Source organism: Carettochelys insculpta, chromosome 9, assembly GCF_033958435.1.
Source record: "Carettochelys insculpta isolate YL-2023 chromosome 9, ASM3395843v1, whole genome shotgun sequence".
NCBI lineage: Eukaryota > Metazoa > Chordata > Testudines > Carettochelyidae > Carettochelys > Carettochelys insculpta.
The window spans coordinates 55,793,244-55,821,044 of record NC_134145.1 but is presented as its reverse complement, the minus strand read 5'-3'; the positions used below and the strand labels follow the sequence as shown (position 1 = coordinate 55,821,044).

Sequence of the window (27,801 nt, the reverse complement as noted above, 5' to 3'; positions counted from 1 at the left end):
GCTGCCCGCCACGCCGCTAGGCTCGGCTCGGCCCCATCCTCGCCGCCCGCCCCTCTCCCTGGCAGAGCCTGCCCCTGCCGCTGCTGCTCTCAGCACCACCGACGCGAAAACGGAAGGGAACTGCCCTTCGCTTTCCTGTGGCGTAGCCAAGGAAACGGTCTCCGCCCGCAGCTTCCGGGTTCAGCCCCTCACGTGGCACCTCTGCGGACCAATTGGAGATAGAGGGGTTGGGGGTCGGTTCCTGCCACGTGATTCCGGTGTAATACTTCAGCAGAGTGAGACGTGGACAAAAGGAGGGGTCGGTTCCTTGCTCGGTAGACGGCGCGCGGCGACTACAAGTTCCAGCATGCAACGCTGCAGCCCAGGCTTGGCCGCTACACTGTGGAGGGAGCACCTCCTTCTGGAGGCTGTAGTCTGTAGTCTGCATGATCTGAGCCGTCTGTCTCCTGTGGGCTCATTGCACACTGGGAACTGTAGTTTTTCAGTTAGGGTGTTAAGTGAAGGAAGCTGCGGGACTTGACCAACGAAGAGCAGATGCCTGCTAGCCGTAGCACTCGCTTTGGTACTGCTGCCCCAGACAAGTCACTGAGAGGTACGCGTCCAGGGCCTCAGCCCTCTCCTCACACAGCAGCACTCACTGCTGGGGTGTTTTGTCTAACGTGCTAGCCGTTGCCACATTTGACCAGTCCTGTGGGGCTAGTTAGCTTGAACGATAAATATGGAGGTACATATCCCATACATCTGGAAGGGACTTCAGGAAGTCATCAAGTCCAGTCCCCTGCCCTCGTAGCAGGACCAATCACATTTCCCACCCGCCCCCCCTTTTTTTTTTTTTTTTAAACTAACCTATTTGCCCCACCTCAAGGATTGAGCTCACATCGCTGAGGTTTAGCAGGTTAATACTCAAGCTACTGAGCTCTCTCTCCCTGTAATAGAGGCTAAGAATAATATGGCAACTTCATTCCTTCTGGTCAGGCACCATGGACCTAAGGAGGAGAGATTCCCAAATGTCATAGTTTTCTAAAAGCCCCAGGTGCTGGCCTCACGTGATTATGTGAGATTCACAGGTTTTATTTAAACAAAAAAGTTTGCAGCCTTAACCACAAGCTTGAAACTAGCATCTGCATGTGGCTCATAAGGCTCAGAAATGACAAATACCTCCTGCTTTCACCCACGTCCCTTTTCTCCCCTTTGTCCCTCTCAAAATGAATAAATAATCCTTTCCAAAGACTGACTTTATTAACCATGAAACTGCCCCTACAGGGAGATGATTCTGCCACTAATAGAACAATGAAGAGTTGTTCTATATATTCTTGAAACATGGTTGGACACTGTGCCCAGCTTTAGCACTGGGAGCAGGGAGTCAGACTCCACCTCCTCATGGCCCAGAGCCTGGCAATTCTGTTGGCACATCTGTACACTACATACTTCCCAGCTGTCAATATCTCCCACACAGGGTGGTCATTGAAGAGTCACCACCGCTGATGAATGGAAATAAGGGAAAACCACATGAAAAATAAAGGACAATGCTTTACTTTAAGGGAAGTTTTAGGGAGACTCCATTTCTCTTTGCATGTCATGTATTTTTCTCTCAAGCGCACATTTCTGCTGCACAGACATATACAAAAGAATGATCTTAAATGTAATGTTTAAAATACTTATCAGTTTTGATACATTTCAGATAAATCCATAAAGTTCTTTTTATGTGCAACTGATACTAACTTAATTTGAAACTCAGATTTAACAGAAAAAATATGTACCAGTTTCTGCAATCTGTCTAAGTCTGTTTACATATGGAAACTATTGTTTCCATTGCTGCATTTTAGGTAAGACTGGACATATAAATTCCACCACTTTTAAGAGACTGAAGGAAGAGGAGCTGCATACCATGCTTCACAGCTCCACTTCTTTTCCTACATACTGTACTTATTGTACCTTCCTTGCAATAAAGCATATTGGTGCCCATATATGACAAGTGTGTTCTCTTTAGTTAGCTATTAATGAACCTTACCTTTCTAGAAATTTTCTAAATTCTTAGCATATCCTTATCTGTGCTACAAGTACACATAAGAATAGTTTTAAGAAGTGCAGAAACAGAGGCCTGAGTGGAAAAACTTGTGACTATTTCATGCTTTAACTGGCAAAGTCTCAAACAAGAAGTCACATCCTTGATTTTCATTTTAGATGCGCAATTCAGTGTAGTCTTAGGACAACCCAAAAGGAGAACCTTTTGTTAAAAGGGCTACATTCTTTCAGGTAGATTAATACACTGAAAACAAGATTTAATCAACAGTTACATTAAGTGCTGCTCTGAAAAGCCTTTCCTTACTCGTGATGAATCAATGAAATAAGAGATGGTCCTTTTAAATAAGGGAGGCATGATCATCTTAAGCTATTCGGACTTTTGGGACAACAGATAAAATCCAGATGCTACCACTACTAAAGTACAGGCCACTGCTACTGCAGCTTAAAGGCATGTGTTGATATGAGGAGCTAGAGGCAAAGATCTCTCTCTGTAGAGCTTGCTTAAGTAACACTTCCTCCACTTTCTCCCTTGGTGTCAAGAACTATTTTAGTCTACATTATCCACTGGCTGAAGAGGAATCTCTTTTTGGTGTTAACAGTATAGGGCCTGTGACATCAAATTAAGCGCTTCTTATGGTATCCAGTAGAGAGATACAGACCACAAATACTAGCCAGTAGCCTACAGGAATATTATAATTGTAATGTTTTATCAATTACATGCAGAACTGCCTCTTTTCTTTTGAATGGCATTCAATTCTGACAAGAGTATTTTCACTTCATAGCTTTCACCCTTTTGACAGGGAGGAAGGTTATGAAACAGATTACAAAGTACAGCACAACTCTCAATTGGGTAAAATCTGAAAGTATGAATTATTCAGGCTACTCTAGTTGCTCAGGCATTTGGTGAGCATTATCTACATACACTTACTAGAAATGTTTAGCTCTGTGGGTAGGATCAACTCTGCTGTACCTGAGGAAAAGGAGATAGTCATGGGTTGCAAGCTGTTGAGCATGTATGTGGCATTACATATTAAATTTGTGGGGTATGAGGTAAATATGGCTGCTTTGCCAAAGTTACCATGGAGAAAAATCTCAAGTCAAAGAAGAGTTTAGTTATTCTTTTACATTTCAACTGATGTTGGATTTGCCAGTCAAGAGAGACAAAAGCATCTGATTAATTTATCTTGAAATAGTGCAGAAATCCCATCTCTAAAATAAAATCCAGAGCTCGTAGAAGGCAATGTGCGCTATTATTACACTTGCTTAGAATGTGAAAAGGAAGTGCCTCATAAAACTTACTCCATTTAAATCAATTCTGACTATGTTGCATATCCTGTATGGCTATATTGTAGTGACATGTATGAATGGAAGAGTATCTCCTTTAGGAACTCCTCTGCTTTCACTGCCTTTTAAAACAACATTCTTCCTGTATAAACGCTGGCACTTATTTAAAGAAACAGTCGGCCCCTTAGTAAAACTCAGTGGGATTTTTTTTTCCCCCCTCTGGCCTGCCCCTGAACCGAAAGGAAGGGCAAGGGTGAATGAGAAAGCAGGACTCTGAGATTGACAGTCCTTAAGAATAACTGAGAAAGGTCAGCATGACTGACAGAACAGGTAGTCTAACAAGTGAATTAGGATAGGATAGAGCGAGATGAGGAGGTTTTGTCTTCCGTGTAAGCTGGATTTGCCTGGGTCAGGCAAGAGTGAGCCTGAGCCAAGGAGAAAGCAAGGACCCACGCTGAGCTTTGGAGAAAAGCCAAGCCAGCCAGAGAGAACCAGAGACATACCCAGAAGCAGATCCAGGCTGGGAAGAGAGTTAGAGCCACAGATCCTGAGAGACAGCTGAGAATAGGCCCATGCTGGGAGGAGAGTTGCAGCCACAGATCCTGAAACACCTGAGAGGGGCCAGAGAGGAGATCTGCCCTGTGAGGAAGTCTGCAACCATGGAGCCAGAAGGGCCAGACAAGCAGCCTGAAAGCTGGAGGCAGAGCAGCAAAGAGTAGAGTTGGGAATGGGTGGGGCGAGCAGTGCAAGGAGACTCCACCTGCCAAGAGGCCTTGGAGGCCAGACTTGAAGGCAGATTGTAAGACCAATGAGGGAGGAGGGGTGGGGAGATGGTGCTGAAGAGAAAGGTCTTGCTACCCAGAGCAAATGTCTGACATGCCGCATCCCTCCAGCACAGCCTTGGCCTGACAAGGAGGCCTGGGACCTACATGGAATAGATTGTGAACTGTCCTTACACTCCAGAGACACTGTGAGATCTATATGCCTCAAAGTAGAACGATATGTTTTCCATTAACTTTTTACATTTTTTCCTTATTCTTTTTTAAAAACAATTAATTGCTGTTTAATAAACTGTATTTGCTTTGAACATTTGTACATAATCATCAGCAGGTCAGGAAAATGTCCAGTCAGAAGAGAAAATGGCAGTGTGGGGACACCCTATCCCCTGCTCTAGGTGCCCACGTTAGGCATCAATCCCCCAGGAATCCTGGCTCCAGTCTTGTTGAGGTTACACGGACCCTGCAACACAGGAGCGTAGAAGGGTAGCCCCAAAGTCAGGGAGGCCTCTGGGTACAGGAAATGTGAGCAGGGACGCAGGCCGTTCACTAGCACATTTTGCCAGGAGAGCGTAAAAGCCAGGAAGGTCGCCTCAATAGTTAGACCATTCCCTGGCTTACACATGAGCAGAAACCAGTCTCTTCCATTCCTGTCATTTAACACTACTTCCGTTTTGCTTTATGGGGTTGAGATTGACTTTTCTGCCCTCCCTACTAGATTTCTCATGGGTGTCTTTGTTTTCTCATATTAGCTGGTTTCAACTTTACAAGTTCACGTGGGAGTCTGTGATAGCATCAGGCGTACCAGTTGCTACTTATTCCCTCTCCAAATTCTGTCCCTCCATGTTGGTGACATCCAGGCCTATTAGTTTCATTACTGTAGCTCTGTGAACCTCTAGTTCTAGATCAGGACCCCACTGTAACAGGCACTGTGCAAACAGAAAACTATGGAAGTACTTATGTCACCTGATTTATGACATTAAATGGAAAGCTTTTGTTACTTCAATTATCTTGAAAACCAAAATGTAGGAGAAAGGACCTGAAAATATGACTTACAGTCTTAATTGTTTCTAACTAAAATCCTGTGATTAAAAAATATTTTTTCCTCTATAGAACATTAGCTTTTTGCATTTCACAGTGGATTTTAAAAGAATCATTTGAATGGCTGTAGAAAGTCCAGAGAAGGCCACCTCTCCAGTGCTGATACTGGTCCCAACTTTTCTGTTGTAATGCAAACAGTAAACTCTCAGTGCTACAATGGACATTTTTCTCTCCTATTCCCACCAGAGTTCAAGTTCATGGACTCACAGCCTGGGTGTATGACAAGTGAATTCACAATCTTGGTGTTTAAACTGTTTTTTAAGCCTAACAGCTAACTGAAAATGCCTCTTCTGGAGGCAGCAACACATATCATCACTGCACACAAGGATCAGAGCTAAGATCTAAGGGGTTGGATCTAAGAGCTAAGGGGTTGGATAGATGGCTTTCAGGGATGGTCTAGAGGGTGCTTGGTCCTGCCATGAGGGCAGGGGGCTGGACTCGATGGCCTCTCAAGGTCCCTTCCAGTCCTACTCTTCTATGATTCTATGATCTACTGCTGTTCTACTGATTCTAGTGTTCTTTAGTGACCTCTTGGAGAAAAATATGGATCAGCATGAATGAGAAGTGAACTACATCTGGTATTTCTCAAAAGAATCAAATTCACTTTAAAAACCCACCTCTGACTTCCAGCAATGAAAGGGATGACCATATTTTATTTAGTTATACGCACTTTACAAAGTTACAAAGTTATAAGCAAGTTATGTGTTTCTTGTTTTGTCTAGTCAAGTTGGTAGCCATGTGAAATAATAATAAAATAATAATAATAATAATAATGACAACAAAAGATATATGGCTTTTTTCCCCAAGAAAGCACTTTAGAATATTTAATCAATTCATTCTTACACCCCCAACTTTTATGAAGGAAAGGAATTAATCTTATTATCAGTACTTTAAGGAAATTCAGTCTGGATAATGTTGCTGGAAATGCTAAGAAAACCACAAAAACAATAACTCATCCCTAAGTGATTTCTGAAGATCAAAGGTCCAAAGTAACCGTGCAATGATGGAATTACAGGGGTCAGACACTTGACACCACGTTCTACTTTGTGCTTCTCCACTCAGAATAAAGCAAATACATTTAATGTTCCAAGACTACACTGAGCTGGGGTATGCAACAGTTTATCCTTAATCTTGGTATGCAGGAAAGAAGAAAAGTGTAAATAAAAACACAAAACAAAACACCTACTGAAATTAATAACTTCAGTTCAAAACAGTAAAACAAAAGATAATAAAATGAATCTTCTCAGTTCTTCTCCATTCTACTTATAAAAAACCCAAATACACTAAACATTTGTAGTCACCACCTGAATTACCAAATATGTACAGAGAAGTATGACCCCAAATCTAAGCTCCTCCTTTGGAGGAGAACATTTATGCTTAATTCTATTTTGTTCTGCACACATAGAAAGTACATGAAAAGAATTTCATTTCTAAATAGCTTTAGTTATAACATGCAGTCCTGCATATAGGAGATAACTGATATCATTCTGCTATTGTTCTGTCGCACAGAATTCCATATTGGAAATAATGCATACCACCAAAGAAATTGTTAAAGGGGACATGCACAGATTAATTATCAAGCATAGTTGAAATCGCTCCATGTTCAGTATGACTAAGAAATCTGGAATGATCTACAAGACAGACAGTTGGCAATTGCTTGTGAGAGACGCTAGTATGAATATTTCTGCATCTAACAAAAATTAGATCTAACTAATCCCACAAAAAAAATCTTGCATGTGACTACATTCCTATAATTATTCTACACAAATGCATCTTATAGTAGCATTTATTTCACACTATTAATCTTCTACTTGATCAAGTTAACCAATATCACTGCATTTCCAAATAATGTCTGTCTGTTCAGATAATGTCCCTTCTCTATTAGTATTGTATAACAGTTTCATTATCTCATGCTAAAGGACCTTACAAAATTTCCTCCAGTTAAATAAGAAAACAGAGGCTATGCTGTCAGATCTTTGTTGTCTCTTGAAGAGGATGTTATTTTCTAGTATTATTCCTTATGGGTCCAATTTTGCAAAACTATGCTGAATTGTACTTATTCCCTGGACCAAACTTTTAAGGTGTCTCAAACCAATTTCTAACACTGCAGATACAGTTTTAACGCTCAATTTATTAAATCTCCATTTTTCACTTCTAAGATTTTTTGTGGCGAGAAAATCCAATCCATGTGTGCAAATTATTCATAAACACAATTTGTATGTGGACCACAATTTGCCATGTTGGTATTAATCTTGGACATGAAAAAGCATTGCCGATTTTTGAAGCTACTTTTGAAAATATGACCAATTTGTCTCCCTAAACCTAAGACAATTATTCCTTAATTACTTTCCCTTCCACTGCATCAAGAAATTGGAGAGTAAATGGTATGGTTATGGTATATGGTACATTTCATACTTCATTCTGATTTTCCATGCACTCCTGATTTTGTAAAATAGTTTTACCTCGTACGGCAGCTTTTTTCATATGTGTAACTCTTATTGAAGTCAGTGGGAGTGTGTGCTGCAGGACTGCATGACAAACCTCTTAGTATTTTGAATTGTGGGTGAACGTACTATATACTAGCCAGTGCAGCAGGTAGGGGCCACATAATTATGTTAGCTGGTTTTATAATAACTACTCAAGAAGACAGAAAATAGCTGTAAAGTGCTCTGGAAGGCTGTGTAAACTAGAAGTGCAGAGTGGGATTGAGAAACCTGCTCCCAGTGTTTTCCCAGTTTTAAATATAGCAAAAAAATCAGAACAATTGATTGTCTTAATCTCTATCAAAACTTTAAAATATTTAAGTAATCAGTCAGCTTGCAAAGTTCAAAGTTGACATGCAATGTGGCTACCAAATAACCTACTAATTATTTGTTTCCCAATTAGCTACTTGGGAGACTTAAATGTTTTCCTTATAATACACTTCATGAAGATCCTAAATGAATTCATGTAATATCATTTTGATTGACTAACTTCAGCTAAAAAACTGTTGTAATATTGCCAATCCCAAACACCCAAAAAACATGGGTCAGTCCCCTTCCCTCCAAAAAAACCCTTAAGGTTGGCTTAAAATTCATGAGATTTAAAAATAATAGATTTTTGGGTCTTTTTATTTGCCTTAAGATGTTCAAGCATTAAGTGGTTCATGCCTTTATGCTTTTCCCACAATGAAGGCTAGAAATTTACTTAAAAAAAAAAAAGCGAGAATCCAGAATCTGGGCCTGTAACACAATCTTCCCACTACTCTAAAATTTGTGACAAAACTGCAGGGATTGGCTACACTACAGACAGGCCCATTCTTGCATTCTTTACTCGTGTGAACATTCCTGACTGCCACAGGACTACTGGAATAACCACTGCAGGACTGGGCTGCATGTTTGTGAAGAATGCTTTTTACTCTTCAGAATGTTGCTCTGTACAACTCTCTTCGCTGTTTTCTTGGATGATGGTTTCGCTTCGTGTTGACCTTGTGATTTCAGCATTTAGAGACGGTGCACCTGCTGGCTGACACTCATCACTTGCGGTAACAGTAAAGCTTTCAGCTTTAATATCCACTGCAGCTGCTGCTGGGCTAACCTCATCTTCCTCTAGTACTGGTGAAACCTGAAAACCATCTGTTGTTTCTATTTTTAAGTTTTCAGTATTCAAAATGGGTACTTGGGGTACATCAGGGCTTTCAGCAGAACACCCAAGAAAGCTCTCAGCCTCTGTTCCCATTGGAGTAACATGAATGTGACCTTCACCCCCTTCCTCCAGATCAGATCTGTCTCCAGCTATGCTTTCAGTGAGTACCTCTGGTTGTGATTTGTCATGAAGACCTTTGCAGCTTTCCAGACCAGCATACCAGACACTTTGGTTAGTCTCTATTTCTGCTTTTGACTCTTGAGGCACATCCAGTTCTTTAGAGATCTCCAAACATTCTGCTTGAGTTTCATTGTTGTCTGCTTCTGAAATGATCCTTAAATTCATATCACCTGTACCAAAATTGCATGGAAGTGGCTGCTCCACCCTGAGCTCAGAATGTTCCACTTCTTTAGTCACAACGTGGTCTGTTTGGCCTGTTGCTGGCTTAGTTTTGCTGTTTTCATCACTCTCTTCCCCATGTTCCTGCCCCTTCAAAATTTCACATTCATTTACCACTTCCTTTTTGTTCTCAGATAGAGCAACTGCTGGTAATTCAATTGTCATCATCAGCAAGCTTCTGATCTCATTCACAGTATCAGGGGCTGTCAGACTTCTCTCCTCTTCTTGTACCTTATTTTCTTTTTCACTGTTCCCTTCAAACTCTGACTCCACTGGATTTTCATTCTGGGAAGTTATCTTTTCCTCCACAGCCTCTTTTTGTACCTTACTTTCGTTGTCTGTATTCTCTCTAAAACCTATCTCCACTGCTGTTTCATTCTGGGAGGTTACTTCGTCCACAGCCTTTTCTTCCTCAGCAATAAAGGGATGGGATTCCAGTTTGTCAGGAATGTCTGTAATGATCACTTTTTCACTGCTAATTGTAGGAATGCTAGAAACATTGACCAACACTGCTTCTTCGTTGTCTGATGGCTTTCTAGCCTCATGACACTTCTCTTGGGCCATTTTTTCTGACACAACAAGCAGTTCATTACTTTGCCTTTCACTATCTGATGTTTCTGTTAACACAGTGGACAGCTGCTTAGCAGGACTTGCTTGTGTGGATCCTGAAGGTGTCTTCAGGTCCGTTAAACTGGACACACTTTCATAAGGCAAGGTTATATTGTCCTCAAAAAGGTTGTGTTTCTTCAGAATGGCAGCTTCTTTTATTACTAAGTGGGACAAAAGAGATCAATCAAATGGATCTGAAAAAACTGACATTTTAAGAACACTCAGAATACAATTATTATTATTAGTTAACAAGAACTTATTTTAATTATTTATGCCTTTTCATTTCACTTGGAAAATGGAATGTTAAAAATAAGCTATCATTTCCATTTATCATGCACTAACAGACTACTACTAGGTGTGGTGGGTTCACACTACTAGAGGTGAATGTTTAAATCTAGAACTAGACGACTATTTTAACTGAATGTCATAAACATTTATATTCCGTTTTTTTAATGGCAATACGTCAATTTTGAGCCAGAAGCACAACCAAAAAACAATTTTAAAGTTATGGAATACAAACAGTAATACAGCTTCCCTACTGTCACTTAAGATATTATTGAGAACTTTTTCATTCTCAGATGCCCCCAGACATAGATCTATGGAGACAGGTTTTTTTGTACTGTGACCTACTAACAATTGCATTTCGGTCAAGAGTCTGAGAAATTCAGTCTGGATTCCATGAGATGTAAGCAATTCTTTGAAAGGTCAGAGATTTGAGAGCAGCTTTGCTTCTTGGACCAGTGGAATCAAGGTATACTGGAAGTGACATGATTTGCATGACAAGGAGACTTGTACCATACTATGGATCTCAATATCCCAAGCTTTGGGGAAATTCAGACCTGAATCTGAACTTCATGGCTTTCCCCAGCTTTTTAGTGGGATGAATCAAAACTCTGAAATCCTTCACATTTCCTACTTCTGGGGAAATTGGGACCTGGATCTGAATAAGGCAGCGCAGATCACTAGCTCTGAAATAAGAGCTCATAGACCCACCTACTAACCATTGTTACTATTGCCTCAGAAGCATTCCTACCTTTCAGAGTTTCATCAAGCAATGTCTGAAATAAAATTGCTTCATAAACATTCTCTACTTGTATCACTCTGGTGTAATCGGCAAAGATGTACTGTTCATATTTCTGCAATTCCTGTGCAGAGACACAAAGAAGGCATAAACGTATAAAAATGTGACCATCTGGGGTCCCCAACGATTTATCTACTCAGAAAAGATCTCTGCCCCACTCCCATGTGAGAGAGCTTTCCATGACATCTTTCTAGATTTAAATGAGCTGCTTATGTTCACAATGGCAGTGTCTACACTAGCCAGAAACTTCGAAATTGCCATGCAAATGGCTATTTCGAAGTTTACTAATGAAGCACTGAAATACATATTCAGCACCTCATTAGCATGCGGGCGGCCGCGGCACTTCGAAATTGACACGGCTCGCCGCCGTGTGGCTCATCCAGATGGGCTCCTTTTCGAAAGGACCCCGCTACTTCGAAGTCCCCTTATTCCTCTGAGCAGATGGGAATAAGGGGACTTTGAAGTAGCCAGGGTCCTTTCAAAAAGGAGCGCCGTCTGGACGAGCCGCGTGGCGGCAAGCTGCGTCAATTTCGAAGTGCTGAGGCCACCCGCATGCTAATGAGGTGCTGGATATGTATTTCAGCACTTCATTAGTAAACTTCGAAATGGCCATTTGCATGGCCATTTCGAAGTTTTTGGCTAGTGTAGACGTAGCCAATGTTTCACATTTACTAGTATTCTTTATACTGCATTGCCTTAAGCGCTTTAAATAAATATTTTTTATATTCTAAGTAATGTAGCATAAGAATGGCCACACGGGGTCAGACCAAAATTCCATCTAGGCCAGTTTCCTATCTTTCAGCAGCGACCAATGCCAGATGCCTCAGAGAGAGTGAACAGAACAGGTCATCATCAAGTGATCCCTCTCCTGTCATGCAGCTGATGAGGAAGTGACTGAGGGTACACCTACAGTAGGGTAGAAAGACGATCCCAGATACATAATTCTAGCCATGCCATCAGTGTCGCTAGATCTCAGTATTCTAAAGAGCTCTAAATCAATTTCTTCTTATTCCTTTTGCTGGAAGAACAATTCTGACTGTTGGCCATTCCAAACTATTCACTCAAGGTCCCAGGCAATTCTGTGGTGCAAAACATGGGAAACACACAGCTGACCTGGGCTCCCAATCAAATCAGAGAGGAAGATTTTGTATTTATTTAGGGGGCTGGGAAGTGAGGAAAAGAAATCTGAGACAGCCACACTTGCTTATGTTTGCATTACAGTTTTGTATCTCATGTTAATTAATTATGAACACATTAAGCAAAAAAGACTAATGAGATATGTTTGTTTCATGTTTATTTACTTTTTGGATAACCAGCAAAAGATGGGTAGCCTGGAGCAATGTTTTTCAAGCAGTGTGCCGCAACACACTGGTGTGCTGTGAGAACTGTCACACAATCACTCAACCTCTCTCGCAAGGTGCGCATTCACTTGCCTGCCTGCTTTTCAACCTGTCGAAGACAGTGTTTTCTGTGGTGGATTTGAAACTTCAATGCATGTGATGTTTGTTTAGCTGGTTGTGCGCACTGCTATGTTGCAAACCTCTCTAGTAAGACTGTAACCATAGTAAATGTACGTAAACGTGACGTTTACGAGCAATCCATTTAGCTGAAAAAAGTGAGCGTGCACTGGAATTGTTTGTCTCATGGAAGTGTGCTGGGTTGCTGAAAAGGTTGGGAACCACTGGACTGGAACAACTATGAGAGGTGTGCTTACAGTACATTTTGCAAAGGTTCTCAGCACCCCTTGTTAAGTGGCAATCAATTAACATGTGATTCAAAAGTCTAAGGAAGACAAGCCCACAGTAGTCACATGTCTACTCAGCCCCTTCCCTTTCCCTTTCTCTACATGGCAATTAGTGTTTGGGATCATTAGCAGGGAAAAAAATGAGCATGCACACTGCTCCTCTAGTGTCCGAGTGCAAGGAACAGACTTTCAACGCAGTGTCTCCCAGAGGGGCTGTGCAACTTGTAGATGGAAGTATGGGTTCCATGGTTGTGCGTGAATGTTGTGCTGGGGGAGGAAAGTGCCCAGCCTTGACTCTGTCAATTATGGGCCCATGGGAGCTTAGTGTTCCTCTGCCACTCTAGGGGCAGGCTACCCCTCCTCCAGAGGGCAATGCACAGCCCATGCCTCCACTCCCTCTCAACTCGACAGCACGGCGTGGGGCGTGGGCGCACTTGGCCCCAACCTTCCCTGGTCCCAGCTGGAGCATGGTGGGACCAAGAGGGAGAGTGAGCAGTGTGCAGCCCCAGTCTTCCCCAGACTCAGCCAGAACATGGAGGAGAGAGCAGGCAGTGTGGGGCTACAGCCTTCCCTGACCCCTGCCAGAACATGTGGGAGAGGAAGGGCAGGTCATGCCTGGCCCAGACTCCTCAGCCCCCAGATTGCTGGGGCTGAATCCTAGACAGCCCTGGGACAGATGCACTGCAAGGGGGCAAGGGCTGGCAGTTGGAAAGTTGTTGCCTTCCCTTGCCTTTTATACCCACTGCCCATGGCAGGCTCAGAGCTTAGAAACTTAGCTGTCAGCCAGAGAGAGAAGGTCGGTTTGATGGCATCTCATATCTGCTCTCACCTGGTAATTAGATTTTCTGAGGGAGGATCTCCCTCCAGAGACTGCTCCACCATTAAACCTCCAAGAAGTTAGCAATGTCTCCCCACCAAAAACAAAAAATACCCAAAGACCCCGGTCCCCTCCTGTCTCTCCATAAACTGCCGGAGTTGTATGAGGGTTACTGCAACCTTCCACGATACACAGAAGAGACGTGACTGGGAATAGCACAGGACCACCGGAAGATTTTCAAAGGTAACTTATTTATCTGAATTCTCTCCCCACCCCAAATCAGATCTACATCCTTTCTACTTCCATCACTGCTGATGCACCAAACTGAGCATTCTCAGGATCATTTTAGCCATATGACCAGCAACCTTACATGACCCCCTGCAGCTAATTTACATTAGGTGGCTTAGGATATAGCCATCAATGTGTTAATTCAGCCTTCCCTCTCACTTTTTTCAGTGTGGATCCATAAAGTTACCTACTGGTTTGCAAGCTGAAGCCAGTGTCTTCTGCATTGTGGGCAACGTGATCTGTATCAATGCTTCCTGAAATATTTTCTTCCGTATGGTACTGCTGTCATAATCATATTGCTGTCAGAAGTAAAAAACACAGTCAGAACAATTAGCCATTCATGCAAGTAGTTTGTGCCTGTTGGCCTGTTTCTGCTTATCAGCAGTCCAAAGTACATGAACTGCTATCTTTAAATCAAGAGTTGAGGACTTCAGTAATTTTTGCCAGAGGCTATGGGCCTATTAACGGAGGGTGGGTCAGGCTCTGTTGCCTAAGATTTGCGAGAGCCTGGACTAGATGATCATGATGGTCCCTTCTGGCCTTAAAACCTACGAGAATTCAGGTAAGCACTCAAAAATTTGAATGTTCATCCAACTTCATCAATCACTGTGGCTGTGTCTACACTACACAAATAACTTCGAAGTTGAGCATCTACACACTTCAAAGTTGGGCTCCCTACTTCAAAGTTAACTTTGAAGTGAAGAAAAATGTGTGTGGACTCTCTGCTGGCTACTTTGATGCAGCGCCTAACTTGGAAGTTAGTTCCTAGTGTAGACACACCCTACAAAATCTCATAGGAACAGGTTCTTATGCATGATTTCTTGTACTTCTGCTTCTCTCTTGGCTAGAAACGTCACAAGAACTGCCCCACTCATTGTATGTCAACACTTCTACTTCTGGGGCAAGTTAGAATTTTGTGGGCAGATCCTCTGTGGGTACAAACTGTTACAACTATACTGAAGTAAATGTAAATTTACTCCTATTAAGGATGTGTCCCTAAAAGTGAAGTGCTGCATGCAAATGAAGTGTACCATAAATATGTTTTCAAATGTCACCCAAATTATTTTAAACTTCAAAAATGTTTAAGTTTGGGCCAAATTTTATACATATGGTTTCTCCATAGCTACTTGAATACCATGAGGTTAGAGAAAATCATGGTCCAATGATCTGAGTAGAAGAGTATGAAAAACTGTTATAATTTGAAGTCCTCATACCATATAGGGACGACCTAATTCTCCACTGCATTGCACCTGGAGTAACCATCTGAATTTTTGCAAAATGCTACCAAATTAGCATTCTCCACCCACCAACATCATTTTACACCCATTTTGCACAGGGATGGATAAGGTGCAAGGCAATTAAGAATCCGGCCAATTATTCCAGTCAGTGAAAACAAGTGGATGCATTGAGATATTTCCCATTGTACGGCATGACACATTTCTTCTCATTATTAAAATACTGGATATAAAACATGGCTTCAATTTATTACAAAAAGACACCTAAGATGATCCCCTAGTTTTCTGGTACAGTTAAGTGTCAGATATTTTTTACCTTTAAAACTCGCAGTTTAACTTTTTCAATGGCAGTTGAAATGTTCACTGTATCTCCTTGGTTGCTCAGACAAAGAAGTTGCTCAAAAGTATACACTGCATTTTCCATAAGCTAGAAATAAATGTGATAAATGTGATAAAGACAAAGGACTGAGACTGCCTTACTTATTGTCAGACTCATTCCTGCAGAATTTAATGGCAAAATTTCCATGACTTCAAAGTGAGCAAGCTCACATGCTTTTAATGATCTCTAACACTTTAAGACAGACTTCAAAAATACAACATTACACTAGTTACAAGTTCTTCCAGACACAAATAGACATTGTAAATGTAATTGTTTTTAAAGTGTTTTTGTGAGGTGGAGCTGGGATTCGGGTGAAGAGTACAAGCCTTAAAATGTTTTCAGGACTTGAAAAAAGTTTTAAAATGTCAGTGGAAAAATGGAATTAAGATTGTATCTGAAGGCTCTTTGGAGACTGAAAAAGCAAAAGAACACAAATTTGTACTAATGCAAATGAATAAGAAAATGGAACTTACTATTTCAGTTTCTATTTCTGGTCTAAAGATAGGTCTAAACCAGAAAAGATTTTCCAGAAGAACTATATAGAAATAGTCAGAGGTAGCGGTGTTAGTCTGTATCTTCACAAAACAAAACAGCAGTCTTGTAGCATTTTAAAGACTAATAAAATGACTTATGAGGTGATGAGCTTTTGTGGACAGACCCACTTCTTCAGATCTGGAAACTGATCAGAATTCAGAATTTCCAGATCTGAAGAAGTGGGTCTGTCCCATAAAAGCTCATCACCTCACAAATCATTTTGTTAGTCTTTAAAGTGCTACAAGACTGCGTTTTTTTTAAATCTGGGTATAGCTTTAGTGGGAAGCCTTCCTAGTGCAGACTTATATTAGTAACAGTAACATAAAATCATACCCCTCCCAGCCATCTGTACCATATTAGCAAAAGTTTCTAATGTAGACCTGGTCTAATTTCAACATCCAAGATGGGTGTAGACAACAAATGATGACCATTAAAGTAGATTAAGAATTCTCTGTTTTCAGGCTTGAGAAGCTATCACAACATCATGTAACTCATTAAAATTAATGTAATAGGGAGAAGTTTCATTAACAACAATTTTGCACAAGGACATTATATGTACTTTATGTTTTCAGTATCATTTTTAAAGGAAAACAGCCCACGGCTCCATATGTTCTCTGCTTCACATGTGAACTTTCAGACCAGTGTACAGATATCCATGTAACAGTCTAAGGATTTTCCTCTCTGCCAAAACGTTCTCTTCAGTCTATACATTGGCTTTTGCTTGTATATTTTTTATATCTCTTTTCTTTCTCCTATTACATTATGAAACCCCGCCCTTGATAGATGTTCTGCCTGAACAGGAGTTAAGGGCATTTCCTGCTCAAAACATGGGAGAGAAAACCAAATTTTGTGTCTCAAAAATTACTTGGCTGTTTTAGGTTTTCCTAAAGGCATCGATGGTATCTAAGAGCTATCATAATCTTCTGTGGTATCACAGCTGGCTACTTTGACAAAGATTATGGTCTCACCAAAAACAATATTTGGGAGAAAATGCAGTGAAGCTATGTGAGGAAGAAGATGTGCTGGAGTTGGACTTGCTCATGATGGGTATGAATTTGGCTTTCTAATTTCAGATAGGGAAAAGCAGAAGAAACCAACAATGTTGTTGTAAACTAAGTGCATGAACAATAAACCCTAGGGAAGAAAGTGCAATATACAAGCAGAGCTGTAGTTGAAGTAGTTTCTAGGATACTAAAGCAGGGGATGGGGGGGAACAGACATATGTCATATGTATCCACAGACAGTAAACTCTGTCTTAACCAGCATTCTATCACTGGGAACTCTCAAATAACCGGCATTTTAACCATAAGTAAATTTTGAATACATTTTCCATAAGTAGAGTATAGTAAAAGTAAATACAAATAAATAAAGCAAATACAGTATAAGTTTGCAGTGTACAGTGCTACTGTTGGTGGTAAATAAAGTACGCTGCGTACATTTTTGTTTGTTTCCTAATACCTAATTTTGTGTTCCTTTAGTGTTATGCATTGCTAGTTATACTTCTCTATTATCCAGAATATTGGAATATCCAGCAACCTCCTGGTCCTGGGGCTGCCAGATATGAAAGAGTTTACTGTAGCTACCAACAGCACTAACTAAGTCACGCACCAAACCTCATTAGCTCTACTACAGTTGGGGCTTGTCTACACTTGTCCCCAGCTTCGAAGGGGGCATGTAAATCAGGGCGATAGGAGATTACTAATAAAGTGCTGTGGTGAATACACAGCACTTCATTAGGCTAATTCTCCCCTGCAGCAACTTCGAATTAGCCTTCATTAGTAATCTCCCATTGCCTTGATTAGTATGCCCCCTTCAAAGCTGGGGGCAAGTATAGACCGAGCCTTGTAGTCCCAAAAGAACATAGCTGTGTCACACAAAAGGTGCCTTGTGAGCTCCACTACATAGCACTGCACCTATTATACTGCTTATAGAGCCCTGCTGAATAGGTTATATACTTTGTTAGCTACTTTACGGGAAATTCAAAAGACAGCACAATCCTATGAAAGCCTACTCTGTCCTGTACTCTGGTAATCACAAAACGTCTGTGTGTCACATGCCTACTTGATCCAAACAGGTGATCTCTATTCAGTGCTCCTGAACAAGTAAAACAATCCAAATGTCCCTGACAAAACATTGTGGAAGGAGGAGGGTGGGATTCCTGTCTGATTCAAAATCATGCAGGCAGTTCAGCCCTCTTTATGGGAGCTAGAATCACAGTGGCAAACTATCTGAACCTTAGCTCTAAACAAACCCCAAGACAAAATTAGCAGAGAAGTAACTGTCCATATTTCTAATGAAATGCCTTAGTACCTACCAGGAGGGACGAGAAATGTAAAGGAGTACCCAGCCCAATTCCCTTGCACAAATACATTTACGATACTTCATAAAAGACAGCACTTGAGTATCTAAATGAGGCAGACTCTTCAACACCTGATTTGTGTGTGCCAACAGTATTTTTAGTGCACTAATTAGAGGCCAGGCTGAGAGCACTCTGAAATTTGCCCTAAGAGGCTAAGACACTAGGATTTCACCACTGTGCCTTTGAAAAGAATAAACACGAATTTAAAGATGATTCGCCCCTGTCAGCTGTAATATTCCTGGATTTTGTCATCTCTATTTTCATTTTAGTCTATTCACTATTCGGTACATGTGCATAATTCCTTATCAAGACTACTTCAAAGTAGAGCAGATGGGCAAAGCTAACCACCCTGTTCTTCGCTAGTGGAAAAGTGGATCTTACAGTACCTCCTGCATGAAGTTCTGTGTCCTCTGAACCACAGAATCAATATGGTAGAATTTGAAGCGGCTCTTGAGGTCCTGGAGTTGTTCCTGGAGGAGATTGACTTTGAGATAACAAGGTTCCATCTTCACAGAGTTGAAAGGCAAATGCATCAGCTGGTCCAAATGCTGCATCCCAGTAGGGGAAAAAATTACAAAGAAAACAAGCTGAGATGGATTCTTATCACACTTGTTTACCAATGGTCAGGCAACTGATTCTGGCAGTTCATTACTCAACCTATTGCACACACTGTGTGTCACTGAAATCAGATGACTATTTAATTGAGAAAAACAAGCATTTATATCTGTTAGGTCTGCAGAGTCAATTTAGTTACTGTCGGTTAAGACTCATATAGAGAATTGTTATTACATGTGGAAGTACAATAGTCCCTCAAGTTACATGAGGGTTGTGTTCCCATGCACCCTTGCGTAACTCGAATTTCGCGTAAATTGGGAGTGGCTATTTTCCCCACGGAATGCACATTCTGCAGCTGGGGAAGCAGCAGATGCACCTGGAGCTCCTTCTGAAAGGTAAGTCCTGGGGTTGGGGAGGGTTAAGCCTGGTGGTGGGCTGGGGCTGTGGGAAGGGGCAGAGGGCATAAGCCAGGGGTGGGTTAGGGCTGCACGGGATGGTGGGGGGTAGAGTTGAGCCAGAGCCACACTGGAGGGAGCGGACTGAACTGGGGCTGGGGGTTGAGCTGGAACCGCACGTGGGCATGGTGAGCCAGAGCTGGGCCACTGGGGTAGGGGGGCTTGAGCTGGGGTGGGGGGGTTGAGCTGGAGCCACATGTTTGGGTAGTGAGCTGGGCCGGGGGGGAGGGTGTTAGAACCGGTGCCGTGCAGGGTAGGGTAGGGGCTAAAGTGGGGCTGTAGGGCTGTTAACCAGGGCCAGGGGAGCCAGATTTTGAGTTCCCCCTAACTCACATTAATGCGAGTTAAGCACAACTCGAAATCTCGCATTTCAAGGGTTTACTGTACAAAAAAGGACCCAGACTTCTCTTCTTACTTCCTTCAGCTTTGTGGCATCATTTGTCTTCTGAAAGTTCAGGCTGATCTCATTAACTTCTTTTTCAAAGAGCGAACGAACTTCACTGAATCCAGAGCTCACTGGGCCCATGAGCTCTTCTAGTATGGAAGGCAAAAATGGCTGGATATTCTCTATGCAGCACTTCTCAGCAGGCTCAGAGACTGTTGCTGGGGTATTAAACAATAAGATAGATATGTTTTAGGCCACCCGGTGGTAGACTGAAGAACCCAGCTGAAAGCGATACAGAGTACAGAATGAATTCTATCAGAATACTTTTCCCAGAGTCATTTGTGAAACTTGCCCTCCTCATCCAATCAGACAGACATGTTTGGGAAAAGTGTGTGGTGTTTAAATGACAATTTAAAGACATTTTCCTGTAGTTTTTCCTGCCAAATTTTAGTGGATTGGATTCATTGTAGGTGAAGAAGAAGAAGAAACATAGGCAAGTACTGGCAAGCAATGGGATGTTTGTAAATAGCATAGTCATTGTGACCTATTACTTATTAGTTGAATGGGGAGCTTTACATGTCAAGGAAAACAGCTCATACTCCCTATCATGAGAGTATTTAGTGTCCTGAACAGACATGCTCTTAAGGAGGTTTTTCTAAATAATTGCGTAAATCTTCAACTCTTTCTTGTCAGATATTGTTTTTTGAAAGTGCTTAAGCTGCACAAGTGACTATTTTATATACTCGTTATGTTAATTTACATATTCTTTATAACCCTATAATTATTTCATGAGGGTTTTAAATAATTCAAAAAGCCATTTACATATACTTCAGCACTTCAGACATTTATCAATTAATCATTTATCATTATTCAAAAGTTCCATTGTGAGCATGTAGGCCATATACTGCTTTCAGTTGTACTCATGTAACCTATTATCTTCATTGTATAATGTTGTGCAGGTGAAACTGAAAGCAGAACTAGCCATTTGAATAAAAATTTTCACATGTGGCTGGTGATTTTGGTTGCCTTCAATTCCAGGAATCCAGTTTGAACTATGTGGGCCCTGATATCAAGAAGGGCTAAGCATTCATAATTCCCATTGGAGACTGCGGAAGCTGCAGGTGCTGCTCCACACCATCTGTAAATCCGAGTCTTAAATCGTGCATCCAAACCAATTGATAATTCAAACACCTAAGGACAAAGGGTAATTCTGAACAACAGCTTCAGAACAGTGAACATAGGGAGAGAGTTTGTTTAACTCACACTAACCTTTGATTTTCCCAGTTAAATAGTTCTTTGAATTCAAAATCTGATCCATGTCTGAGCGAATGGTTCCTTCTAGATTCTTTGTAAGCTCTTTACATTCTTCCTTCAGGGTCTTTAATCCTTCTGAAACCTGCTCCTGGACCAGATTGTATGTTTCTTCTACAATCTAAAAACGAAATCAAAGCATACGTGGATTACCACACTGGACAATCGGTATTTGGGATACGCATTGTGCAAAAGTCAGTACTTACTGCAAACCAAGCCCTCTTCCTATCATTCCTCTTTCCTTTCATTTTAGGCAGGATCGTGGTCTGAAGATTAGGAAGGAGCTCCTCCATCACAAGGTTGCTCAAGATCTATAACGTTAAAAAAAAAACTGAATGACATTTTCATTCCTCACCCTTCTGAACACAGAGCACTTGCGCTACATTTTCAAATGTGGCTTGCCTCAAACTGTTTTGCTATCTAAGATAGCCAAGATATCTTCTTCCAATACAGTTTTCACAGTGGTCGCATCTACACTACAGTGATCTTTCAAAAGATGGTATTCTGGAAGATCTTCTTTCAAAAGAGCACGTCGACACACAAAAACGCAGATCGAAAGAGCATTCTGCTCTGCCGAAAGAGAAAGTCCACACGTTTCAAAAGAACAGGCCAGGGACTGAAAAATCCAGCACCATGAGGGCCACTCTTTCGAACAAAAGGCCCCCAGAATGTCTACACATGATTCTTCCAAAAGAATCTTTCAGAAAAAGGTGCTCTTCCTCATTTGGGAAACGAAGATGGTCTCTGGAAGAAGCACCACATTCTTTCGAAAGGAATTTGAAAGATCACATGTTGTGTATGGATGCACAGCTTGTTCTTTCAGAAGAGGGTCTGATTTTCTGAATGGACTTGCTAGTGTGGACACATCCAGTGTGAAGATTAATTGATTGCATTCAAATTGAGAGATGATGTTTGGTACTTCCATTACATTGGTGGGGGAGGGGCAGAGGAGAGGGGGACTTTATGCTTTCCTCTGGCACATTTGCTATTGGCTGCAGTAAAAGACAAGAAATGGACCAATTAAGATACTACAGATTATGATTCTCTTTCCTAAACTTACTACTTGGCTTTGAAGATAACAGACTGGATCCTCTGCTGGGGAAAATAACTGGAGCTACTGTGATTTACGCCAGCTGAAGATTTGTACTAAAATATTTACAAGACGAAAGTGGTGAATTTTGATACAGGTTCAGAGTGGAAGCCTTGTTTTTCTTGCTGACTTTGTCACAAGCTGTTTGAATTCTCTGCCACGGTTAGCTATCCTAGAGGGAGCCCTTGGTGCGGGGAGAGCCTATTCTACAGCTTTCCAAAAGAATTTTTCTGAGGGCTGCTGGGCCCAACAAAAGAAGATATAAATACACCAGTGTGGAGGATCCAAAGACTGTTTTTGGTGAGCATTATCTCAGTAAATCAAAATGGAGGAAGAACTTGTATGTGAGTAGGATGTAAACAGAAGCAGAATCCACAAACTCAGTCTAATCTTGGAATGAATTAATACAAAAGTATTTCCTATTAATTGATATATGGGAATCTTAACTCCTGACACTAAGTTTGAGAGTGAATAACAGTTTTATACAGGGCTTAAATTGGGGGAGGTTTTCAAAGCAGAGCTCTGGTTGACCAACTCCCCTTGGGGTTTACATAGTGGCCGTGTCTACACTAGCCAAAAACTTGGAAATGGCCATGCAAATGGCCATTTCAAAGTTTACTAATGAAATGCTGAAATACATATTCAGCACCTCATTAGAATGCAGGCGGCCACGGCACTTCGAAATTGACGCGGCTCACCGCCATGCAGCTCGTCCAGACGGGGCTCCCTTTCGAAAGGACCCCGGCTACTTCAAAGTCCCCCTATTCCTAAGGACCCCAGCTACTTCGAAGTCCCCTTAATCCAATTATCCTTATTCCTAAGGGGACTTCGAAGTAGACAGGTCCTTAGGAATAAGAGGACTTCAAAGTGGCCGGGGTTCTTTTGAAAGGGAGCCACGTGGCGGCAAGCCGTGTCAATTTCAAAGTGCCGCGGCCGCCCGCATTCTAATGAGGCGCTGAATATGTATTTCAGGGCTTCATTAGTAAACTTCTAAATGGCCATTTGCATGGCCATTTCCAAGTTTTTGGCTAGTGTAGACATAGCCAGTATGTTGGGAGGGGGAAAGCATGGCATCCCAGAGAAATATTCTAAGAATTTAAACCTCATACATTTTCCTTCGGTTCTACCATCTTCCACAATTTTCCAAGGCACGCTATCAGAATTATTCTGATAATTGAGGACAAAACCTTGAATCATAAATTCTTCAATAAGCCCCTACAATTTCCCAATGAGTGGCCTGATCTCCCTGGGGATGAACATACAATGGCTAGCACTGAAGTTAATAAAAGCTGCTGAAAGCTCAGCAACTCTAGGGAAAAAGTAATCTGGGGCCAGATTATCTCTTAGTTATACTGAAATATATATGGAATAATGCCAGAGAACTCATTGGCATTGTGCAGCTCAGACCAGTGTTCCAAGCCATTTCTACTAGATACCCAAGTATGAACATAGGAGCCTAAATTTAGCCTTATTTTTTAAGTGCTGTGGCTTCTGCTATACAATGCTCTGTTTTAGCCTTTTGTCACAGTAACTGCAGCATCTATTAGTTTATTCACCCCAGACAACAATCTCCTTTCTTAAGAAGGGGGAAAGCATACTAAAAAACCTCTTCAAGAGTAGCAGATGGCTGATGTTCCATTCTCTCCTCAGCTATGGAAGAGTTTGGAGCACGCAAGGGGGCAAAGAAAAGGCTTTCAAGCCCCAGAGGCTGAGGAGCTTTCCAAAAATCTGTTACCAACCTTACACAACCTTACTTGGGGTTGCCCTGCCTGCTCCTCTGTGCTGTTCTCTCAGCCCCCCTCTCCACCAGCAGAATGGTGATGGCCTTACTACGTCCCTTTACTACAACCTAAGTTCCAGTTCCCAAGCACATACCCAATGTGTATTTGGAAAGGGGAGAATAATAATGTCTTTCACATGAATTTCTTCCCAGATATCATCAGGCAGCAGCTACTCACCTTTATCTTTCCCTGGAACTTGCAATATCCAGGACACATGCAGCAGAACTACTTCAGGCTCCTGAGAAGCTGACCATGCTTCCAAACTGGTGCTCCCTATTTCTCTTGGTTACAGGGTTTATTCCAACCCTTGCTCTTCTGTGCACACTTTGCACAGAAAACGGAGTGGTTGGCATGAACCAGTAGACTCAACATTTCTTTTAGGCTCTTGATTCCTAGGCTAGTCATTTATGTCACCATAATTTTGAAGAGCAGGTGCTCTCTTTTCTGCCTGGATTTTATACTAAAACATTTTTAATATAAAATTGTAGATTATCCAATGGATGCAAAGGCCTATAGAAAGTTTTGGAACTAGTCAAACCCTGAAGTCCTTATTTACTACCTCTGTTGATAATGTCTTTGCCTGCATTAAAACAGACTAAGGACCTTGGACTGTGGAATTGCCCCATACAGGGGTGGCCCACGGGCTGGGAGATTGAGACCCCTAGCTTAGAACATTGAATAAATTCTGTGTACATGATCTGTGGCTGCTCATAGATCTGAATATCTTTGATGTTTTACTCACAGTTTCCCTCGAACAACTTCCATTTTCTCACTATCCTTCACCATCCTCAAAAGCCACCACAGACAGAGAAAGAGAAGTTCTATTTTACCTGAATTTCATTGCCGGTTATCATTTTCCAAGACCCATAATGGCCTTTCTCTTGACGGAAGAACTGGACAGCTTCTAAAAATGCCTGCACTTCAAATGTGGTCTGCTTGAGAAAATCTAAAGAAAAAGTAAATAACAAAAATAATTGACTGGTAATGAGTTTTAAAAAAATCCTTCCTGATCCTACTTTATATATTTCTGTTCGAGCTCTAATTTCTGACTGCTCTGGGCACAGTCTCCTTCCAGGCCTTGCCTAGACTAGAATTTAGAAGTGTGACATTATCATGTTAGCTCTTATGCACTAATCAACACACTTTGGAAGTCTAGCACAGTGGTTATCAATCAGGGATCCAGAGCCACAGGGGGGACCACAAACAGAGTTCAGGGGGGCTGTCAAACAGATTGGCTAGAGCTCCAGGCAGAAAGCTGAATTCTCATTGTACAGTGCTGACACTCAGGACCCTGAGATCTTCTCACCTGAGGCTGAAACTAAGCCTGATGATCCATATAGCTTTGCAGGGCCCTTCTGCCATGGACCCCAAGCAATTACTCTGCTTGCTAGTCCCTAATGCAAAGTCTACTCTTACACAACTGGCCTGTAAATAATGTATTTTATGAATGCTTTATATATAGACATGTCCTGCCATATAACTGTCCATTGCCACTATTAGACCTGAAGTTCATGGCCTCCCTGTCCTCTACATAAGAAGGAGTCCTGGGGAGGTCCTCATGTGCCAGTCTAAACTTAACATGAACTCTAACCCATCTGGGGTTGGCAAGCCCGTATAGAGCAATGCACAGTAATGTCTTCATAGTTTCTGGCACAACAGGTCCATCAACCCCCGGCATTACTGCTTTACAAACAATAATAATACTCTGAGATCATTTATCAAAGCCACTACAGAAGAGAAAATGTTACATTCACACTCGGCAAAGCTGAGGGAAGGGTGTTGGAAAGGTGTTGAAGCCACCTTTCCATATCTATGGGCCACAAACAGCCTGAAACAGCCCCTGGCATAACAAATAAGGCCTAGGTTGTTCTCAATTACTTCATTGTCAGCAAATCTGGTGGGACACACTTCACTACGCCCACATTTTAGATGCCAGCCTTCTGTCTCCTATACCAGGATGTGGAGCAGAGAACACAGAACCAGCTGTGCCAACACTGTACAACCTAACTGCTCCCCTGCAGCATGGGGACTCCTCAGCAGGGCAGCCCTTGGCAGGTACGAGAACCGAGGCAGAGGACAGAGCACTAATGGCCCAATTCTGCAGACATTACTTATTCAAGCCATTTGCTGACAGTAACAGGAGTTGCAAAAGGGCAAATTCTGCACGCATCATCTATAAGTAGCGAAGCCTTGCAATACCATTGAGAGATGGTAGGGAAGTATTATCTCTTTTTTACAATTAGTCTGGGGCCCAGAAAGGTTAAGCAACTTGGCCGTGGTCACACAGAGGGTCAGTATCAGAAATGGTAATAAAGCCCTGCTTTCCCCAGACCTATGTTAATCTCTGTGTCATCCACTAATTATGACTGCAACTAACTGCATGAGCTTTAAGACAGTCCCAGTCAGAGTTCCAAACATTTCCCTGTTTCCAAAACCATGGCTTATAATACTTTTTGTAACACCACAATATGAAAACTGTAGGGCAAAAATATCTTCCATACAATTCATTCTATTTTCTTGTCTGAAAAATTACACGTCAGATCAAAACAAGCTTTTTTCCTTTTTCAATATAAAAATAATCATTTTGACCACAAGGAGGCCACGCTGTGCCACTTCTTATACTTTGGATGGATCTGGATAGAGGAAGTCAGAAACTGTAATTGTTGCAGCATTGGGACTCTGGCTGACATGTTTTCATTTTTAACAGCTATGCTCATTTCCAACCAAAAGGGGGGAAAAAAAGGATAAGCCAAAGTGATGATACTTGGATGATGTGGCTGTGACAGGCTTGTGGTTAAGAGACTCTTCTCCAGATTTTAGAGTTGTCATTTCCAAACTTAACAAGAGAAGAGTGGTCTCTCTGACCCCAGTGAAAAAGAAGGAGATGGGAAGGGTGGAAAAAAGATTTTAATTCCATCTACATAATCCAGGAAAAATATGTAAAGCAACAAGTATAATACTGTCCCAATCACTTTGTGTACCAGGCAGTAAAGAAGCCTCTCTGCACCAGCCTTATGAAAAGTTGAATGGAGGAAAGGGAAAGGTGGTGTTATTATGCATCCTCTGTGCTTGATTCTGCAGGGCCTTGCACTTCATTCAGTCGTTTACACCTGTGCAAACTGTATGCAACCTCTACTGTTCTTATTCAGTGCAGTTTTACATTCATTTTGCGTAAGTGTGACGGCTCAAAGTGAAAGTCACTGGGGAACCAGGACTTGTGCGTACTTTATTGTGCAACATACAGTCAGAGAGAGAGGTACGTGGCCCACTGGTGCCATCAGAAAAGGGGTTAGTGTATGGGAAATGGAGACATAATCAAGCCCAAAAGAAGCTGCAACTGTGTGACTCCCAAAATTTCAGCAAGGGGCTCATGCTCCTGCACTTGTCTGTAGGCAAGTGTGCTTAGGCTAAATGGCAGCAAACAGCAGGGTCAATTAGACTCAGACTTGGTCATACCATGTGCCATGAGAAAGCAAGAAAAGCACTGAAGTAAACTACTGGGCTACAGTATAAGCTCTAGAAAGATGGTGGGAGAAACAGTGGCAGTAATATCTACATCTGCCAAAAGGACACTTGGAAAACCCTTATGGTATCAGGAACTACTGTCCAATAGCAAAAAGGGCATTGTGTGCTTCACTCCCCTGAACGTCTGGATAGTATGACAGGGATTTCCCTACTAACATGATCATCAACTATTACCAGTGATGTGCTTATAGCCATTGATTGCAGCAACAAACGTATGTTAGGGAAGCTGTTACAGCATTTGCAGTAAGTCATTCTTAACCAACCATGTAAGATATTACAGAATCATAGAATTTTAGGACTGGTAAGAACCAAAAGGAATTATCTAGTCCCGTCTCCAGCACCCATGGAAGGACTAAATATTATCTCACCATTCCTGAAAGGTGCTTTTTAAACCTCCTCTTCAAAATCTACAAGGATGGGAATTCCACAAATTCTCTAATAATT

The 27,801-nt window shown here is 41.7% G+C and overlaps 1 protein-coding gene across 1 annotated transcript in view; it reads right to left on the bottom strand.

The window, feature by feature from the left end:
- Window positions 1-5,825: 5,825 nt before the first annotated feature.
- NIBAN1 (niban apoptosis regulator 1) overlaps window positions 5,826-27,801 on the bottom strand; it is a 96,435-nt gene continuing 74,459 nt past the window's right edge. The window contains exons 6-14 of the mRNA XM_075003182.1: window positions 24,663-24,778; window positions 21,168-21,272; window positions 20,920-21,082; window positions 19,681-19,868; window positions 18,642-18,803; window positions 15,300-15,410; window positions 13,940-14,047; window positions 10,852-10,963; window positions 5,826-9,979 (exon numbers count right to left, since the gene is read on the bottom strand). Of these exons, the coding sequence (XP_074859283.1) occupies window positions 8,580-9,979; window positions 10,852-10,963; window positions 13,940-14,047; window positions 15,300-15,410; window positions 18,642-18,803; window positions 19,681-19,868; window positions 20,920-21,082; window positions 21,168-21,272; window positions 24,663-24,778 (2,465 nt within the window). The 3' untranslated portion in view covers window positions 5,826-8,579. The remainder of the gene's footprint in view (window positions 9,980-10,851; window positions 10,964-13,939; window positions 14,048-15,299; window positions 15,411-18,641; window positions 18,804-19,680; window positions 19,869-20,919; window positions 21,083-21,167; window positions 21,273-24,662; window positions 24,779-27,801) is intronic.